Below are 21683 nucleotides of genomic sequence, written 5' to 3'. Positions count from 1 at the left end.
TATTCCCTTAACTGAAGCACTTGAGCAAATGCCCCTGTACGCAAAGTTCTTGAAGGAACTTATCAACAAGAAGAGGAGTTGGCAAGTTAATGAAACTGTACTGCTCACTGAGGAATGCAGAACACTAATCCAGAAGGGACTTCCTCCCAAACTTGAGGACCCTGGGAGTTTCTTTCTACCCTGCGCCATTGGCAGTATGACTATCAAGAAGGCGATGTGTGACTTGGGAGCTAGTATCAATCTGATGCCTGCCTCTCTAGTGAAAAAGTTAGGCATAAAAGAGGTAAAACCAGTACAGATGTCTCTAGAATTGGTGGACAAATCAGTGATATGCCCCAGTGGTATAATTGAGAACCTTCTAGTCAAGGTAGATAGATTCATCTTCCCTGCAGATTTTGTGATCCTGGATTCGAATCAGGATGAGGGCGACTCCATTATACTGGGAAGACCGTTCTTAGCCACTGCTAGGGCCATCATAGACATAGAGCAAGGAGAATTAACCCTCAGGATGCATAATGAAAGTATCACTCTGAGTGTACTACCAGAAACACAGAACAGTAATGAAAAGAAGGATGGTACAGAAACAGACAAGGAGAATCTGCAGTGGAGGGAGGAAATCAACAAGACAAACAACAACTGCCCTCCCAAGAAAAAGATAGATGATACAGCAGGCCAAAAAGAGAAAGAGACTGTGCAAAGTAATGAAGAAGCTCAAGGGAACATTGTAGTATTGGCAACTAAGAAAAGGAATTTCAAAAGGGAGCCTGTTTTCAAAGAAGAAGAATTAACAAAAGGAAGGAAGAAAAACAAAAACAGAATCAAAAAGGGGTGGAAGAACAAAAAAATCCCAACAGAAGGGCTCTCCAAAGGTGACAAAGTACAGTTAGTCTATCAACAACTGGGAACAGACCAACAGACTAACGATTACTACACTGTGAGCAAAATATTATCACTAGAACATGCTGAGATAGAGCACCAAGGAACAAAGAAGAAGCTCACGATCAGAGGGGACAAGTTGAGGCACTACAGTCATCAACCACCATAAAAGAAAGCTTCAATGTCAAGCTAGTGACAATAAAAGAGCGCTCCATGGGAGGCAACCCATGCTTTAAGATTCTTGTCATTTTACATTCAATAAACTATGGTCACCTGATGCATGAACTCTTTTCTCTTTTCATGAACATGTCCATTTATTGCATGCACTATTTTGAAACATATGCTAAGTTGATATGTCTTTAAGCACACTTAACCAATATCATAAAGAATTTTGTTTCACATGCTTAAAATGTCTTGATAGAGCATATAGCCGAACACTAAGTTTGGTGTCCACATAGCTTCATGAGAATCTGAAATTCATGCATCAATAATCATACATTTGTCATTTTTCAAAACCTTATAAATAGAATTTTCTTTTTGATGAAGGTATTAATTGTAATGAACCCTTTGACAAGAAGCAAGTTTGGTGTTCATCAAACCTTGATGCACCAGGATACAATTAATCCTTCATGAAAAAAAAAAAGAGAAAAAGAAAGTATGATGAAAACAATTCTTATGAACATTTAAACTTCACTTATTGGAGGAATAAACTCATTTTCTTTATATATTACCAAACATCAAGTTTGGTGTCCCCCATAGGAAGTGTCACGGCTCACATGAGATAAGAATTGATAGTTCACATATTTTTACTAAAAAGAATAATATTGTTACGGTGGGATAAGACTAATGCATGTGTCTTGTTGTGATGACTAGGAGGTCAAAGAATCTTCAATGAAAAGAAGGACAAGACAAAAGAAAGCTTAGCATAAGGACAAAATCATATCACATGCTTCAAGGAAGAAATCTGCCCCTCATTGAAAATGATCACGGCAAAGGCTAGGGAAGGAGCAAATTTTGTCTTCATTCATCCATACATGCACACCCTTGATCCCCATGGTGCTTAATTGCATCCTAGCCCTCTATTTCTCATATAAAAGCATACCACCTTCAAGCCATGCACATGACCGAATCACTCCTCAACATTACAAGTCTTGTGCAACTTTTTCTTTTACTTTAAACTCCAAACACTCAATCTTCTCTTCATAATTCCCTAGCAAGTTCGGTCCGAATCTCTTTTTCCTCCAACCACACATCAAAACTCTCCAACACTCCCCACATTCCCTCTCAACCAACCAAGTGATTATGGCATCCTCCTCAAGAACCAAACGACGAAAAGGAAAAGATCCAATAGTAGAGGAAGAAACACATGAGTATGACCAATGGAAGTTCAAGTCTTGGTCTCATCAAATGCAAATTCAATGGATGAACGAGAAAAAAATTTATCCTGAGATTCCATTCATGTTGCCGGATGATGGGTGTCAAGAAATAAAGAACAAAATCCGGAAGAGAAGATGGGAGGAACTTACATCACCAATCTCTCGAATTAATACCAATATTATAAGAGAGTTTTATGCAAATGCCCCAAGGATTGACATGCGTGGACCCCCAACGTACAAGAGCTATGTGCGTGGGGTGGAAGTAGACTTTGGCCCAGATGCAATCAAGAAAGTTTTGAAACTAAAGTCAGTGCGCTTTGATGAACCGGGATACCAACAAAGATTGACTGAGGATCAAAATTATGAAGAGATTGCAAGAGACATTTGTTTTGAGAACTCAAGATGGGAGGGAGATGACAAGAACAGATACAAGTTCTTGAAGAGATGTAACCTCATTCCGGAGGCAAAAGGATGGTATGAGCTGATGAAAAGGTCAATTCTGGGGACAGTGAACACCTCAGAAGTTAACAGGGAGAGAGCCTTAATGCTGCATTGTATCATGGTGGGTGGAGAGATAAGAGTTCATGAGATCCTTGCAAGAGACATCCTAAAGATAGCTGAAAAAAATTCGGCCGGATCTTGGTTGTACTATCCAAGCACCATTTGGAAGTTGTGTGCAAAGGCCAAAGTTCCATTGGAAGAGGAGAATCCAATGTGGCTAAGCCAAGGCATGCCCATAACTATTGAACGAATGATGATGCCCCTTGAAGCACACCAAGGCCGAAGGCCACATGGAGGAAGGGAAAGAGAAGAGCAAATGGAAGAAGATGAGCCCCACATGGAAGAAGAGCCACAAGAGGAGGAGGAACAGCCACACTTTTTCTCACAAGGCAATATGGACATGACTCAAATGCAAGAAGCAATAGGGAGGTTATCTCAGCAATACACAAGAATCCAAGCAAGGCAAGAGGAATATCATTCTCTGTACATGCAAAACCAACAAGCACAAGAAGAAAGAGAGCTGAGAATAATCAACAAACAAAATGAATTCGAGTCAAGATTTCTTGCGATGCAAGAAGAACATGCCTTTCAATCTCATGAATCTTTTGGGAAGTTGGAACAAATGCAAGCTGAAAGTTTGAAGGCCTTCAAGGAGTTCACAACACTCCAAGAAGCAAGGTATGAAGTGCAAGCCGATTACAATGTCAATAGCCAAATCAAACTAAACTATATTGGAGAACATTTGCATCACATGGATCTGGCATTCCCAACTTTTGATGAATTTTTCAAAATGAGAAGTGAGATGGAAGTGAACAGGGCTATGAGACTTGAAGATAGAGTGGAGGAGGCTATAAACAAGGCTGGCTTTTGGCAAGATCAAGAACCACCAAACAAAGATGGTGGGAACACTAGCAGCCAAGTATATGAAAGGAGAAAGAAAAGGCATGACAAATAAAAGGTGGATTTGCTCCTTGATCATCACAACATGCATTCTATCTGTTCCAATCTGTTTTTGCATTTTTTTTGTAGTCATTTAAAAGTCTTTGCATTGTGTTGGTTATTTCAAAATAAGTAAGCTAGTTCATGTGTTGGCTTGTGTGTTCATTTTCACTCGACAAGAAGCATGTGTTGTCCCCTGCATCTTTAAATTTAATAAAAGAACAGTTTGAATGTGAAGTGAAATGGTCTCTGTTAGTTAGAAGTGAAATAAAAGTAAGTGGTGGTGTGTGTGTGATTGCATTATAACTCACTTTTAGTGAATAAAAAGCTAAGATATCTCCTTCTAAGTAGAGAGTGGCCTATTGTCTATGAATCTCAATTGAATAGAATTCCTTGGTTAGAAAGAAAAACAAAAAAAGAAAGAAAGAACAAAGAAAGCTAAAAGGTGGCAAAACAAAAGAAAAACAAAAAGAAACAAAGCTGGACACCAATAGCTTGAACTCTGAAATATATGCCTGTGATGTTTTTGTACTAGGATCTGCTTGGATTAGTAAGCTCTTAGGAGTGCCTCAACACTTGATGACTTGGGTTAACTAACCCGGGATCATCAGCTGAAAATCCACTATCAAGAGCAACCTAACTACAAAGCATTTAGTAGCCCAAAGAGGTGCTGGGCATCAATGTTTTAAGAAGGAATGTGAGCCAAGTGTCTATAGTGAATAATGTGTCAAGTAGAAAGAAAAGAAAATGAACTTGCTACACATGACACTCAAATAAAGCTTGAGAATAAAGTAAAAGCCAAGGATAAAGGAATAATGAGAGGTCATAGCAGTATGTCACTTGAAGCTTGAAGGAGACTTTCTAAGCCTAGGAGTCAATAAGAAGTGAGCATTTGCATATCCACATAAAACCCCATGAACTATCAATAACACTTTGCTAGCATGAACTTCCTCTTCCATTTCATTCTTTCTTCTTAATAATTCATTTCTTGCTTGGGGACAAGCAAGCTTTAAGTTTGGTGTTGTGATGACAAGTCATCCTAGCCCACTTTAGCCAGTCTTTTTCTTTAGTTTTCATTAGAATTATGCACTTTCTTGAGCTACAAGCAAGCTAATTGAGTAGAATTTCATGTTTCCCTTGATTGAACCAACCATATGTGAATTCATGCCATTTCATGAGGTTTTAAGCTATAATTGTTGCATATTGTGGAAGATTGAATACCTCATGATTTTGAGCAAAACTTTGATTAGTTTGGTTGATCAATGATAGGTGAAGAAGGCTTGGAGAAAGGGTGAAGCAAAGAGGAATGGCTAGGAGTGAAGAGAGGACAATGGAATAAGTGAAAATTGAACCGGGTTGCATGAAGTTAGCCCCAACGTTAGCCCCCTAACTTGGAGGCTAACGTTGGGCATGTGAATCACTCTTTGGAAGTAGCCAATGTTAGCTCCAATGTTAGCCCCCTAACTTGGAGGCTAACGTTGGAACTTGAGAGTTTCTCCCTGGGCTACCAACGTTTGCGCCAACGTTAGCCCCCTAACTTGGAGGCTAACGTTGGCACTTAAATCACAAAGGGGGAAGGCCAACGTTTGCGCCAACGTTAGACCCCTAACTTGGAGGCTAACGTTGGCGCCACTCACACCAAGCATTGCCAACGTTAGGGTCAAAGTTAGACCCCTAACGTTGGCGCCAACGTCCATACCAGAAGGATGTGGTTTGCTGATATGAAAAGTTAGGGTCAAAGTTAGACCCCTAACTTTGACCCTAACGTTGAAGACCAACGTTGGCTAACTCCATTTCCGGTTCAATTGGTTCACTTCGGTTCTTCTTCAATCTTCAAGAGCAATCAACCAAGGCCTCTTTCAACCCAATTCCACCAAGAACAAAGGCCCAACTCAAGGCTTGAAGATCATTTTGGAAAGTGTATAAATAGGATAGAATTCAATTTGTTTGGAGAGCTTTTCTGGAGAGTTTTCCTTTAGAGTTTTCCTTTTAGAATTTTCAATATAGTTTTCGGAGAGCTTTTGAACTTGAGTGAACTTTAATTTCTTGCTTTCATTGCTTTCAATTTCATTTTACCTTTGTCTTGGATCTTGGATTTGAGAATTGAAGAAATTCTGTTTCAATCTCAATCTTGGATCTCTCTGCTTTATTTACTGAATTTCATTTCCGGTTTATTGTTCTTCATCTCTTTTCTTTGCAATTTACAATTTCCTTGCTATTGTTCTTGTTGGATCTAGGAAGGCATTGAGATCTAGACTTGGTTTTCTAGTCTCTGGGTCCTGAGATCTAAATTCTCATTTCAATTCTCTGTTTACTGCCTCTTATGTTCATTTACTTTACTGCTTTGTTTCCGGTTCAATCCCAATTCCCCTTTTTCTCTTCTATTTGATGCAATTTAGTTTTTCCTTGTTTAAATTCTGCAAATCCTCATCCCAATCCCCTTTACTTTTCAAGCCATTTACATTTCTTGCGCTTTAAGATTCTGCAATTTACATTTCTTGCACTTTAAGTTTCTGCTATTTAATTTCTTGTTCTTTAAGTTTCAGCAATTTACTTTCCCGCTCTCTTTGATTTCATGCAATTTACATTCTGCAAATCACAAATCACCCAACCAACACTTGATTCGCTTGACTAAATCAACTACTAAGCTAAAATTGCTCAATCCTTCAATCCCTGTGGGATCGACCTCACTCCCGTGAGTTTTTATTACTTGATACGACCCGGTGCACTTGCCGGTTAGATTTGTGTGTTTTGGGAGAAATTTATTTTTCACCAAAATATCTCATCAATGACCCATACGTACGTGTCACTTATCTCTCTTTTCACTCACGCATACGCATCAACAATGCGTACGCGTCGCACCTCACTGCTGCCACTTACGAGTACGCATGACCTGACTCGTACGCGTGACACCTGCCTTGTTTCACCCACCTTCTTTTCTTCTCTTGTTTCTATTTCTTTCCATTTTCTCTCTTCTCCTCTTTTTTTTCCACCCTTCAACCATCATCCAACACTACAATTCATCATCTACCATTATTTTCTTTACTTTTTTAGTTGTTAGTAGTTAGTTAGTTAGTTAGTTAGTTAGCATAATTTTTGTTTTAGGTGGTAAGTGTTGGATTATTGATTTGCTTTGCTGTTTCTTGATGCTGAAATTTTCATTGTTGGATTTCTTTATTGAGGTTACACGTTGTTATTTGGTTTTGAATTTTTCATGCTTAACATTTTTTGAATGTCAAGTACATATGATATTGCCTTCTAGCTTTCTAAATCTTTTGAATTGCATATTTTGGCGAGCATGTAATTTGATTTCATTCACCATGATGAGGCAATTACTTTTCTTCGATGCATTTTTTTATTAGGTGATGCTTGTTGTTGATTGATTTTTGTTTATGTCACCTATTTCATGCATTGAGATTTTGGAATTGTGGAATTGGATTGTAAACTTATCTAGTGACATATTTTTGAGCTTGGTAAAGCTTTGTGGACCATACTTGCTATGTGATTGAGTCTAATTTCTATCTTCTTTTTCCAAGTTCCATAGCACTCATGTGTTCCACCTCTATGTCACTTAGGTGTTGCAAACAAACTTCAATATGTGTCTTTGTTTAATGTGTGAGCTCTATATTTCATTTGGTTCACTAAGTTTACTTGTACATCAATCAATGTCCATTCATTATCCAATTCACAATTGATTGATTTTTGCTTGAATGCTTTTATGCTTCTTTATTGCTTGTTTGGTTGTCTTAACCTATGTTACGTGCTCAAGAAGGCAGTTTCGTAATGTTAGAGGCAATGAGCAGAATGGTAATCTTGTCATATTCAAGGATCTGAATACTAGAAGAATTATACCATGCCGATCTTGGACATCAAGGAGATCAAGAGTTCGTCTCAAAAATAGTGGTGCTGAAACGGCGGCAGCTCATAAGGCTCATTAGGCTAAGTCAGGACAACAAGAAGCCTAATAATGCTTTCCAAATTCAGTGGGAGGCATAATTTATCATTAAATTTCGAATTTTTAGACTTTTGTTTTAGTTTGTTATGAAGTCAAAGTTTGTTAGAAGATTTATTTTAATTCTGATTTGCTTAGTAGTATTTTTAGGGATTTTAAATTTAAATCAAATCTGATCTAATCTAATAAGATCAAATTTGATTTAAATTATTTATCATATTTTTAGGATTTTAAATTTAAATCAAATATAATCTAATCCAATAAGATCAAATCTGATTTAAATTAAGTTAGCTTATCTTATCTTTTAGCTAGTTTGTTAGGGGCCTATTTAAACACCTTTGGTGAGATAATTTACACAACTTTTGATGAATAAAATTTTCTTAGTGCTTTATGAACGTTTTTTTAGTGTAATTAAGTGAGGTGAGTGATTTGCTTCGCTTCGCTTGTTGTATGGAGAAGATTGAGTGATTCAATTTTCATCCCTCTGATCTAGGTTGTCAAGGACAGGTTCTTTGAAGGTCTAGTAGGGAAAACTCTTCCGGTGACCTAGGTTACTAAGAACAAGTTTCTTAGAGGTCTAGTAGAAAAACCCTTCCAATGACCTAGGTTGCTAAGAATAAGTTTCTTAGAGGTCTAGTAGGAAAAAAACCCATTTATCTATCCTTTTATGTTTCCGCTGTGTCTTTGGGTATGCCCTTTATTGAATAATCCTTATCTATTGTGATATAACCCCTAATCCCCAATCTATTTCTTATCAACCTACAAATTTTCTTTGAAGTATTTCAAGCACACTAGAATGAGTGAATTACATGCTTCTTTTGTGTAATTGTGACATAGATTTCTATGCTAGTGTGTTCTAAACCGCATGCAATCTTAGAACACACGCACACCTATTTTTCATCAATGTCACACTAATTCACTCACTTCATTCTAGTGATTCTTCCCTCATTCCAATAATTTATGCTTCCTTACTTTTTTATTTTCTCATCTTACAGTGTTATTTTCTATTTTTCATGGGTGAGTCATCATAAGCAAAAACAGAAGTAGGAGAAAGAACATGCAGCAACCGGTTGATCCACCAGCTGAGGGTGGCAACCCGTGAAGTCGCTGTACCCACTTGCTCATCTTTGAATGCACCGAGGACGGTTCAAACTTTTAAGTGTGGGGAGGTCGTCCGACCGATCGGCCATTTTTGGGTAACAAATTTCTAATCCTAACACTTTCGCATTTCATTTTTAGGTCATTTAGAAATTTTTGTTGCATTTTCTTATTTTGCATATATGTATAATAAGCTTAGTCAAAATAATAAAATTTTCCAAGAAATTTATCTATAGGGCACCCAATTGAGTTGAGAAAAAAAAATTTTTTTATTGAACTTGCTTGACTTATATATTGTGGAACATGTTTTTTAGCTAAGAACACATAAGCATGTGAGTTTTGAGCCTAATTGTGTGGTTACATCATATAATCACTATTTTCCTTTTGTGTATTGATAAACCACTATTTTATGGTTTATATTGTGCTCAATTGAGTGGTTTTTATCAGTTCTTTGCACACTTATTCATACAAATTGCTTGGTTTTACAAATCCTTCCCAATTTTATTCTATGATTGAAAACTTGCTTCCTAAGCCTTTAAATTGTCAATTTTTAATGTCTTTTTATACCATTTGATGCCGTGATCTGTGTGTTAAATGTTTGCAGGCTATATAGAGCAGGAATGGCTTAGAGGATGGAGAGGAAGCTTGCAAAAATGGAAGAAACATGAGAAACAAAGGAGATGACCAGCGAGGATCGATGCGCACGCATGGCTCACGCGTGCGCATGACTTGAAGCTTTTCACAGCGACGCGTATGCGTGACTGATGCGTATGCGTTATCAGCGAAGTCGCACTGCGATGCGTATGCGTGACTGATGCGTACGCATGACACGCGCAGAAGACCATCGACGCGTACGCGTGACGTGCGCCACGTGCTAAAATTGCAGAAGACACTGGGGGCGATTTTGGGCTGGTTTTTGACCCAGTTTTCGGCCCAGAAACACAGACTAGAGCCAAGGGACAAGCAGAGACTCAACACACATTCACATTTACACAGTTTTAGTTTTTAGTTTTGAATCTTAGAGAGAAAACACTACTTCCTCTAGGGTTCCTCACATTCATAGATTTTTACTTTTTATGCTTTTGAATTGGATCTTGAGAGAGTTACTACCTTTGATTGAAGTCTCTATCATTACAGTTTGCTTTCGTATTTCCTTACTCTTTTACTTTCCATTCAGTATGTTCAGAGTTACATATGGATATCTTTGATTTTGGGAATCATTAATGCAAGATCTATTTTTACATTTAATTTCATTATTTGTTTGATCATCTCCAATTAATTTATTAGCTCAAAAAATTGCTTTTACTAAATTAATTTTAATTACCATGTCTCCTTTCTACTCTCTCTACATGTTTGCGAAGGTGGCATCCATGTCCATGGAGTAGGCTCCCAACTTGACTTTGGAGTTGATTAATAGGAGATCCTTGAGTTGGAATACTCAACTGTTAATTTGTAATTGGAAGTTGTTGGCTAACTCTCTAGTCTTTAACTCTAATCCTCCCCTAGGAAGGGATTAGGACTTGTGAATCAGAGTTGGTTAGTTACTTGACTTTCCTTTATTAGGTAAGGGATAACTAAGTAGAACAACAACCTCTTACTATTATACTTGGGAAAATTCAACAAGGATAGAAATTCCGATTAATCTTCTCCTAGTCAAGGCTTTTATTTTAATTATATAAAAATCTCTTGTTAATTTTTATTTCTTTAATTAATAGTCATTTATTTCCCTATTCCTCAACTCTAAAAATTTCTCAAAAAATTCCTGACCAATAAATTGCACTCTTTTGTCAACTCGTTTGGAGACGACCTGGGAATTCTACTCCCAGTATTTTATTCTTAAATTGTGACAACTCTTTTTAAATTGATAAGCGGAATTTTCGTCGGTTAAGAACTATACTTGCAATGTTGTTTTCATTATAATTTCTTAATCGGCAATTTTCCGCCCGTCAATTTTTGGCGCCGTTGCCGGGGGAGTTACAACAGTGTGCTAAATTATTGGTTGGTGTAAATATTTTTATATTTGCATCTTTGCATTTTTTATTCTATTTTTAGTTTAATTTTTCTTAATATATTTTATTTTATTATCATGAGCTGTATGTTTCTTTCATTGAATGACGCGTTCACTACCGGATCCAAGCTTAGCTGCATTTGATCCTAGGATCGAGAAAACTATTTCACGTATTAGGCGAGCCCGGCGTCGGTTAGCCTCTGAAGGTGGTGAAGTGGTTTCTACCAATTTACCAGTCTTATTTGAAGGCGAATCTGAAACATTATTTGAGGAAGAAACAAGCTCCTCTTCTACTGATTCTGTTGATTTACGCGCAGGTAATATGGTGGATCCCGGAAGGATTACTCTCTAGGAAGCAGGAGCTTCGGACTTTACACTGCAACCGAATCAAGCGCGTCATCCAAACTTAGCTGCGGATTTTGAACTGAAGTTTGCACTAATCAATCTACTGCCTAAGTTTCATGGCTTACCTGCTCAAGAGCCTATCAAGCACCTTAGGGATTTTCAGACAACCTGCTCAACTACTAGGCGTCATGGTGCAGATGAGGCTACTATTTGGTTATATGCCTTCCTATTTTCTCTTGAGGGAAAGGCAAGAGAGTGGTTCTATACTCATCCTGAAGAAGTTGTTACTAATTGGGATCTGCCCAGAAGGGAATTCCTGGACAAATTCTTTCTGGCTGAAGTTACAGATAGACTGAGGAAAGAAATCTCCTGCATTATCCAAGGTGAATCAGAGACTCTTCACGAGTATTAGGAATACTTCAGGAATCTCTTAGACTTATGTCCCCATCACAAGATTGACCAGTTGGTGTTGATTAGCTATTTTTGCCAAGGCGTGAAGTCTCAAGATAAGACTATATTAGATGCTGCGAGTAATGGCTCTCTGTCTAAGTACAAGACAGCGACAGAAGCGTGGCAGCTGATCACCGATCTAGCTGAGTCTACCCGGAACGCCAGGCACAGGAACAACCATCCGAAGGTTATTGCGGAGATTTCCTCTAGTAATGAGACTGCTGCTTTCACAAAGACTCTGGAAGAGATGACCAATATATTGAAGCAGCTCCAGCTGAATTAACAACAACCTCAGCCTCTTCCACAACAACAGTGTCAACTGTTGGTTCCTCAGAGAGTGTGTGGAATATGTGCCTGCTATTCCCATTACACTGATGAATGTCCACAACTCCAACAACAAGAAGACAACACCTTGGCGGCTACCAATAACTATTACAACCGTCCGAATCAAGGGTATTATCAACAAGGCGGTAATTATAACCAAGGTGGGAACTACAATCAAGGTTGGCAAGACAACTCTAACCAAGGATGGAGAGAAATCCAACCAAGGGTGGAGAGATAATTCCAACCAAGGATGGAGGGACAACTACAACCAAGGAGGCAGAGACAACGGTGGAAATCAGAGATGGAACAACAACAACAACTATCAGCAAAACTGGTATCAACAGAATCCGCCATACCAACAGCAGAACCAAGGCCAGACTTACCGAGCACCTCACCAAAGGCAAGCCCAAGCGCCTCTGAACAACCAACCACAAGCCCCTCAGATTACTTAGCCACCTCCCTCCTCTAATGATGAGATGCTTCGCTCTATTGTACAAGGACAAAAAGGCCTTCAGAATACACTTACCTCTAGCATCACTGGTCTTACCTCAACTTTACAAGCTCTCATCTCCCGGATGGAACCACCTTCTACTCCCAACAATCAACCTTCAAGCTCCAATGCACTTCCCTCTCAACCCTTACCTAACCCCAAAAGTGGAATCAATGCCATCACTTTGAGGTCCGAAACCACACTGCAAGAGAGGAGTCCTGAGGAGCCAAGCTCACATGAAGATAACCATGTTGAAGACATTGTTGATGTGGAAGATGTTGAAGAAGAAGAGGAAGCACAAGATGCAGTTGAAGAAGAAGCGGTTCAACCAAGGAATGGAGCACTTAAGGAAGATGACGCTGTGAGAGACGCCATTCTCATTCCCTTTCCACACCTTGCTAGGAAACCCAGAAAGCAAATGGAGCTAGACCCCAAGATGGTGGAGATCTTCAAAAAGGTTGAGGTAACTATTCTCCTTTTTGATGCTGTTTGCCAGGTACCTAAGTATGCTAAGTTTCTAAAAGATTTATGCATGAATAAAGATAAAATACATGATTTAGAAACTATTCCACTAGGTAGCTCTATTTCTGCTTTAATGGGTGCTATACCGGAAAAATATGGTGATCCCGGTCCATGCATGGTTACTATTACTATAGAGGGTGTACACTTTTTTCATTGCATGTGTGATTTAGGTGCATGTGTTAGTATTATGCCATTATCTGTATATGATGTCTTGAGGCTCCCTCCCTTAAAAAGGTCGGCAGCATGTTTTGTTTTGGCAAATAAGAGCATAATCTCAGTGGTTGGAATTGCTGAAGATGTGCTGGTGAGCATTAAGGGGTTGACATTTCCTATTGACTTCTACATTTTGGAGATGTCCCCTAATGACTCAGGAAGACCATCATCCATCCTGCTTGGAAGGCTATTTCTGAAGACTTCGAGGTTCAAATTGGATGCCTTCTCAGGAACTTACTCTTTCGAGATAGATGGCAGAGCAGTGAGCTTCAACCTAGATGAAACTATGAAGCACCCTCCGGAAGATCACTCCATCTTCTAGTACGACATCATTGATGAGACAGTGGCTGAAGTTCACCAAGAAGAAGTAGAAAAGACGCACATGGAGCAAGGTGCAAGTGTGGGGACACCTCTGAGCTTACTGAAGATACCTTGCCACCATCATTGGCTCCAGATGATCAAGTGCCCAGCCATTAGCTAAAAATAGAGTTGAAGCCCCTTCCATCCCACCTCAAGTATGTTTACCTTGAGGATAGTCAGAAGCTCCCAGTTATTATTGCAAGGAAATTCACTTCCCAACAAGTGGAGCAGTTGCTTAGTGTGCTGAGGAGACATAAGAAAGCCATTGGGTGGAGCTTGGCGGATATAGTAGGCATCAGCCCTCAAGTCTATGAGCACCACATATTTTTAGAAGAGGGAGTAAGGCCTGTCCGTCAACCTCAAAGGCGATTGAACCCCACCATTTTAGAAGTTGTCAAGAAGGAAGTGACCAGATTGCTTGAAGCTGACATCATCTATCCAATCTCGGATAGTGAATGGGTTAGCCCAGTACAGGTGGTACCAAAGAAGTCTGGAGTCACTACAGTGAAGAATGAGCACGGGGAACTCATGGCAACTAGAGTACAAAACTCCTGGAGGGTGTGCATTGATTATAAGCGCCTCAATCAGGCTACTCGCAAGGATCACTACTAGTTACCGTTCATCGATCAAATGCTTGATCGCCTGTCAGGTAAATCACACTACTATTTTCTAGATGGTTACATTGGCTATTTTTAAATTCGTATAGCTCCTGAAGATCAGGAGAAAACTACTTTTACATGTCTCTTTGGAACGTATGCATATAAGAGAATGCCTTTCGGCTTGTGTAATGCACCGGCTACGTTTCAAAGATGCATGATGAGTATTTTCTCAGATTTTCTTGAGAACTGTATGGAAGTTTTTATGGATGAATTTAGTGTGTATGGTGATTCGTTTGACCTTTGTCTGGATAGTTTAGCTAGAGTATTAGAAAGGTGTGTTAGTTCAAACCTTGTATTAAATTTTGAAAAATGTCATTTTATGGTAAAACAAAGTATTGTTCTAGGACATGTTGTTTCTAATACGGGTATTTCAGTTGATCCAGCAAAGGTAGATCTTATTTCTGGTTTACCTTACCCCCCCTCCGTGAGGGAAATCTATTCATTTCTTGGGCATACAGGTTTCTACCGGCAATTTATCAAAGACTTTAGTAAGGTAGCATTGCCTTTATCCCGACTGCTACAGAAGGACGTTGAGTTCGAGCTGAGTGAGGATTGCATGGAAGCGTTTGATAAGATGAAGATTGCCTTGACTCAAGCTCTGATTGTGAGAGGGCCCGACTAGAGTTAGCCATTTGAGATAATGTGTGACGCCTCCAATTATGCGGTAGGAGCGGCGCTGGCTCAGCGCGAAGGTAAGGACCCTTATATAATTGCTTATGCTTCTAAGACTTTAGACGCTGCTTAGTCTAATTACACTACCACTGAGAAAGAGCTTTTAGCTATTGTTTTTGCTCTGGATAAATTCCAAGCCTACTTACTTGGTACTAAGGTGGTAGTATACTCAGACCATGCAGCTCTAAAATATTTGTTAGCTAAAAAAGAGTCCAAACCAAGGTTAATCCGTTGGATATTGTTGCTGCAAGAATTTGATTTAGAAATCAAAGACATGAGTAGTTCTCAAAATTCAGTGGCGAACCACTTGAGTCGCCTAGAGCACACTAAAAGTGACTCCACTCCTATCAATGATGCTTTTCCATTTGATAGCTTGCACGCAATATCTGAGGGGGTTCCTTGGTATGCACCTATAGCTAGGGGTGCACATGGGGCCAGGTGAAGCCGAGTTCACCGTGACCCGAATCCGACCCTAAATAATGACCGGGTCTGTTTATGAGACCCTTACCTGGCCCTAGACCCGATGAAATCGTGTTACTTTCGGGCCACACTTAAGCCGGGTCTAGACCGGGTGAAGCCCGGGTCTTGATCAACTTTATCACGACATCACAAAAAATTAGATTCTACATCTTTTGAACCTTTAAATTTTAGAAAATAATTATTCCATAACATTGTAACATTCACATAATAATAATTTAGAATCTAATAATAATAATTTAAAGTTTCATAATAATAATTATGTCAATTACACACTAAACATTCAAAGTTCAAAAGACAATCAAAACAAAGTTAACAACCAACACAAGATTAACATCATAATAATAATAATTTATAGTGTCATACCAACCAATAACAACAAATTATTAAGTAGCAAATAACTATAGAATAAAATTCATTTGATTTGTAGCTTGCTCTCAAGGTTGTGAACTTGATTCTTGTTGTGTGGATGTGTTAGTAACATCTGCAAAACATAAAAATTAGTCTCTCAAGATTATCATATGAATTAAATTAAATAATAAAAAAAAGTAAAGACATCATAAAGTAAATATACCATTAACAATCTTGTCACTACTGTCAAATTGATCAAACTCAAGTTCTTCAAATATCTGCTTAGAAGGATACAACCAACTTTGAGTGCAGATTAAAGCTTCTGCCATTTTTGGTGACAAAGAGCTACGGTAAAGATCAACCATACACCCACCGGTACTAAAGCATGATTCAGATGCAACAGTTGAAACTGGAATACCAAAGACATCACGAGCTACGGGAGAAAGAATTCTATATTTTGATCCATTTAACTTCCACCAAGCCAATATATCAAAATTCTCATCTTCGACGTCCACAGGATCTTCGGCCAAATATTTCTCAACATCAGATTTGCTATCTGCATTAGCTTTTTCCTTTTTTGTTTTTTCCACAAATTCACTCTATTTGCAGCAACACACCTAGCATTAGACTGACTACTATCTTTATCATCCAAAACAGCTCTAGAGGAACTGACACCATCATAAAAAACTTTATCACCTACAATTTCTTTTGAATAAAATTTGTACAATGTTTCCAATGTAAATTTCATAAAACTAGTCATACTAGTAGCCACTTCCTTATCATATACATCCTCCAAACACCAAGAAAGATAATCAAGTTTGTATCGAGGATCTAAAACAATGGCAACAAGTATCAAAAGATTAAACTTGTCAACTGGTCCCCAATATTTATCGTATTTAGCCTTCATAGAGCATGCCATAGTTCCCAATAATTCAGAATTGTTGTGGCTCCAAGATGTTAGTTGAGAATTTATAGATGCAATTTCATGAAAGCATTTGTTTGAAGTAACATGTAAAGAAGATGAGAAACACAAAGTAGTCTCATAGAAGATTCTCAAAAAATCAATGAATAGCCTAACATGTTGCCAATCAAGTGCCGTGGGTGGACCAACTTTCTTTTTACCCCCACTATCCTCTCCAAACCATCTAAAAAAATCAGTTTCTTGATCATAAAGTCTATCAAAAGCTTTTTCAAATTTTTCAGCATGTTCCAACATTAGATAGGTGGAATTCCATCTAGTTGGAACATCTAAACAAACAAGACTTTTAGACTCTATCAACTCAGCCTCAATGCATTCTTTAAATTTTTTAATTCTTTGGGGAGAAGATCTAATATACCTAATAGCATTTCGAATGCTTTCAATTGAGGCATGTTGCTCTTTAATTCCTTCATTCACTATCAAGTTGAGAATATGAGCACAACACCTCATTTGCAAATATTTTTCTCCGTACACTAATCCACCCCTTGCAGCTAATTTTCTTTGAAGGTAAGTGATAGCCCCATCATTTGAAGATGCATTGTCTAATGTGATTGTGAAGACCTTTTCAATTCCCCACTCTCTCAAACATGTCTTAATTTCTCTCCCTATTGTTTCTCCCTTGTGGTTTTCAATCAAGCAAAAATTGAGAATTCTCTTTTGTAACTTCCATTCGTCATCAACGAAATGTGCAGTTAGGCTCATGTAGCTAAGATTTTGATTTGATGTCTAATAATATGATGTCAAACAAACTCGAGCACATGACTTTGCCAACCAAGCTTTAAGTTTTTTCTTCTCATCTAAATAAAGATGAAAGTAATCTCTTGACATTGTCATCCTGGATGGTACATGATGAGCGGATAATTTATACGCTTTTTGGCATTATTTTTAGTATATTTTTAGTAGGATCTAGTTACTTTTAGGGATGTTTTCATTAGTTTTTATGTTAAATTCACATTTCTGGACTTTACTATGAGTTTGTGTGTTTTTCTGTGATTTCAGGTATTTTCTGGCTGAAATTGAGGGACTTGAGCAAAAATCAGATTCAGAGGTAGAAGAAGGACTGCTGATGCTGTTGGATTCTGACCTCCCTGCACTCGAAGTGGATTTTCTGAAGCTACAGAACTCAAAATGGCGCACTTCCAATTGCGTTGGAAAGTAGACATCCAGGGCTTTCCAGCAATATATAATAGTCAATACTTTGGCCGAGTTTAGATGATACAAAAGGGCGTTGAACGCCAGTTCTACGTTGCAGTCTGGAGTTAAACGCCAGAAACACGTCACAAACCAGAGTTGAACGCCAGAAACACGTTACAAACTGGCGTTCAACTCCAAGAATGACCTCTCCATGTGTAAACTTCAAGCTCAGCCCAAGCACACACCAAGTGGGCCCCGGAAGTGGATTTATGCATCAATTACTTACTTCTGTAAACCCTAGTAACTTGTTTAGTATAAATAGGACTTTTTACTATTGTATTAAGGATCTTTGATCAGTTTTATGCTATCTTAGACTTTTATGGGGGCTGGCCATTCGGCCATGCCTGGACCATTATCACTTATGTATTTTCAAACGGTAGAGTTTCTACACTCCATAGATTAAGGTGTGGAGCTCTGCTGTTCCTCATGATTTAATGCAAAGTACTACTATTTTCTATTCAATTCAACTTATTCTACTTCTAAGATATCCATTCGCACACAAGAACATGATGAATGTGATGATTATGTGATGCTCATCATCATTCTCACTTATGAACGTGTGCCTGAAAAACACTTCCGTTCTACATGCAACCAAGCTAGAATGAGTATCTCTTAGATATCTAATACAGGGGACCGAGTCCGAGTTATTAGTATCTTCGTGGTATAAGTTAGTACCCATGGATGGCCATTCCTGAGATCCAGAAAGTCTAAACCTTGTTTGTGGTATTTCGAGTAGGATCTGGGAAGGGATGGCTGTGACGAACTTCAAACTCGTGAGTGCTGGGCATAGTGACAGACGCAAAAGGATAGTAAATCCTATTCCAGTATGATCGAGAACCTCCAGATGATTAGCCATGCCGTGACAGAGCATTTGGACCATTTTCACAGAGAGGATGGGATGTAGCCATTGACAACGGTGATGCCCTTACAGAAAGCTTGCCATGGAAAGGAGTAAGACTGATTGGATGAAGACAACGGGAAAGCAGAGATTCAGAGGAACGAAAGCATCTCTATACGCTTATCTGAAATTCTCACCAATGAATTACATAAGTATTTCTATCTTTATTTTCTATTTATTTATTATTATTATTCGAAAACTCCATATCCATTTGATATCCGCCTGACTGAGATTAACAAGATGACCATAGCTTGCTTCATACCAACAATCTCCGTGGGATCGACCCTTACTCACGTAAGGTTTTATTACTTGGACGACCCAGTGCACTTGCTGGTTAGTTGTGCGAAGTTGTGAAGTTATGTTTGGACCATGGTATTGTGCACCAGTTATTGGCGCCATTGCCAGGGAGAGAACGAACAACAAATTTTACAACCTCAGAGTAACAATTTCGCATACCAGTACAGTGAATCTTGGCTCAAATTGATTAATCATTTTGCGAAACCCAATCCCTTCGACCACTTTAAAAGGGTGTTCATCAAGGATAATAAACTCAGCCATTGCCTTCCTACAATCTTCAAAGCTTAGCCATTGACTTTGAAAGTTTTGCCGGCTTCACCTTCTTCACCAACCTTAGGCATATAACCATAAAGTGTACCATTTTTGCCTGCTTTTGTAAATATCCACTTATGAGAAATTTTCAAGTGTTTATTCAAAGAATTTGTGCCATGGCTAGTTGGATGACATAGATATACTTTTCGACAGTGATTACATTTGGCTTTGTGCTCTCCATTGGTCTCGCTAAATGGAAGCTGTTTAAAATGCGTCCAAACATAAGACTTTTTTTCCTTGCGAGTAGCCTGCTGTCCCTCGACAGCAGCAACCTCATGCTCTATGTCCATAGCTTTGTTGTCCTCATTACTTTGGACTGCAATAGAACTAGGATCTCCTCCTCCCATTTGTGTTTATCTAAATATAAAAAAGATTCATATAACAATATATCGAAAAAAAACTAAACATACTTAAACAACTTATCATAAATTCAATATATCTAAATAAAATTGAGTATACTTAAACAAGTGTTCACTGTTCAGTCTCATCATTTAACAATAACAAATGCAAAAAGAATTAAATGTTTAATTTACTAATCCAAAAAATAAAAACAAAACAAATAAGAAAGATTCATATATATGTCGGTCTCATTCTTATTATTGTAAAACTTAAGTGAAATAAGGCATAGAGCCATATATAATAATTGAAGGTAGATCAAACCAACTTATTACTCAATACTCAATACTCACCAAAGCATTATTAGTGGGAGATCAAACCAAAGCATTACTCAATACTCACCAAAGCATTATTACACAATAACATAAAGTGCACAAACCAGGAAATTTAATTTTTAAATAACAATCAAATTTTAAGTGGAAGAGATCAATTACAATTATTAGCGGTGCAAATTATAAAACTAAAATTATTGTTCCTACTTCCTACTTCCAATAATTTGCTAAGGCAGCCAATAATTATAATTGCAAATTATTGTTCCTGCTCCCAATTCCTCTCAATTGTTAATTCCTATCTCTAATCAATAACTTCTTCCTACTTTCATCTAACCCGTAACTCTCATCATTGAAGCATTCAAAATACAAACCAGAAAATTAAACACAAAAAAATCAATTTTGTTAGTTTTTCTCAAAATTAAACCAATTATAGCAAGAAAAATGTCAACGATTTCATTAGTCCTTTCCAAAAATTAACAAACAAAATAGCTGAAATATTTAGCACTCAATAGGCCGGTAGTTGCAAAAAAAATGAAAATCAATGGTTTTTAGCAAAAACAAATTACCTGCTCTGCGTCTTGCGATGAACATTGCGTTGGTGAGAACTCTAAGTCTCTGAGAGATGATTAAAGGCGAGTTACTGGTGCACACGGTGTTTGACGGTCAGCAATTGTAGTGGTTGATCAAACTTGGTGGAGAAAGAGGAAGAAGGTGAAAAAAGCGACAGCGAATAAATTAAAGAAGATTGGTAGTGAAGGAGAGAGTGAAGTAAGATTAAGAAGCACAAATGGCATGGAGGTGTGAAAGAGAAGCTCTCCATTGGTCATTGGGGGCTTGGGGCTACGGCGCTGCGCCTCAGGGAAAGTGGGAAACGAGTTTGAGTGAGAGAGACCGAGAGAGTGTGTTGTATGCTGTGCAGTGTGCCCTAACCCCTGAATATTGTGGGCTATTGGGTTGTGAAATGTGAAGCCTGAGTCCTGAAGAATGAAATTGTGGACATTAAACACAAAGCCAAGAAACAATAAAACATAGTGCATATTTTTTTTATTTTTTCTTACTACACGCACAGGTCCAACGGGCGGGGGCCGGGTGACCCGAAGCTTGGCCCGAACCCGATTTAATAAATAACCGGGGCCATCTATTGAAACCTCGGGTATGACCGGGCTATAACAAAGCCGAGCCAAATTAGCCCCGAAGTCACCGGGCCCGGTCCGGGTCTTCGAGCCGGACTGGGTCTTGTGCACCCCTACCTATAGCTAATTATTTGGTTAGTCATACATTCCCTCCTAATTTTACTAAGCATCAAAGGGACAAGCTTAAAAGTGAGTCCAAATATTATATATGGGATGACCCATATTTATGGAGGTATGGTGCTGACCAGATAATTAGAAGGTGTGTGCCATAATCAGAATTTCAGTCAATTTTAGAGGCTTGCCACTCTTCTGAGAGTGGTGGACACTTTGGACCTCAAAGAACAGCTAGAAAAATTTTAGATTATGGATTCTGGTGGCCTACACTTTTTAAGGATGCAACTATTTTATGTGAATCTTGCTCCCCATGCCAAAGGTTTGGGAATATATCCAAGAGGGATGAGATGCCCCAACAACTTATGTTGTTCTGTGAAATTTTTTATGTTTGGGGCATTGACTTCATGGGTCCATTTCCAAACTCTAGTGGTTTCTTATACATATTGTTAGCTGTTGATTATGTTTCTAAATGGGT

The 21683-nt window shown here is 38.4% G+C and overlaps 1 protein-coding gene across 1 annotated transcript; it reads right to left on the bottom strand.

The window, feature by feature from the left end:
• Window positions 1–15819: 15819 nt before the first annotated feature.
• LOC107640872 (zinc finger BED domain-containing protein RICESLEEPER 2-like) lies at window positions 15820–17294 on the bottom strand. Its single transcript, XM_016344374.1, has 2 exons — window positions 16314–17294; window positions 15820–16212 (listed from the first exon to the last, which is right to left on the bottom strand). Exons 1-2 carry the CDS (start codon window positions 17292–17294, stop codon window positions 15820–15822), a joined length of 1374 nt encoding a protein of 457 aa, XP_016199860.1.
• Between the last annotated feature and the right edge of the window lie 4389 nt (window positions 17295–21683).

This window comes from Arachis ipaensis, chromosome B5 (assembly GCF_059453495.1).
Source record: "Arachis ipaensis isolate K30076 ecotype BB chromosome B5, ASM5945349v1, whole genome shotgun sequence".
NCBI classification, from domain to species: Eukaryota; Viridiplantae; Streptophyta; class Magnoliopsida; order Fabales; family Fabaceae; genus Arachis; species Arachis ipaensis.
This window is presented reverse-complemented; position numbering and strand designations above follow the sequence as displayed.

Bases quoted from the DNA above. Each gene is read 5' to 3' on its own strand.
- LOC107640872 (XM_016344374.1), bottom strand. From the start codon at position 17,294: ATGAGCCTAACTGCACATTTCGTTGATGACGAATGGAAGTTACAAAAG. The intron at 16,213-16,313 runs GTAGGTGATAAA...TGCTGCAAATAG, and splicing joins AATTTTATTCAAAAGAAATT to AGTGAATTTGTGGAAAAAAC.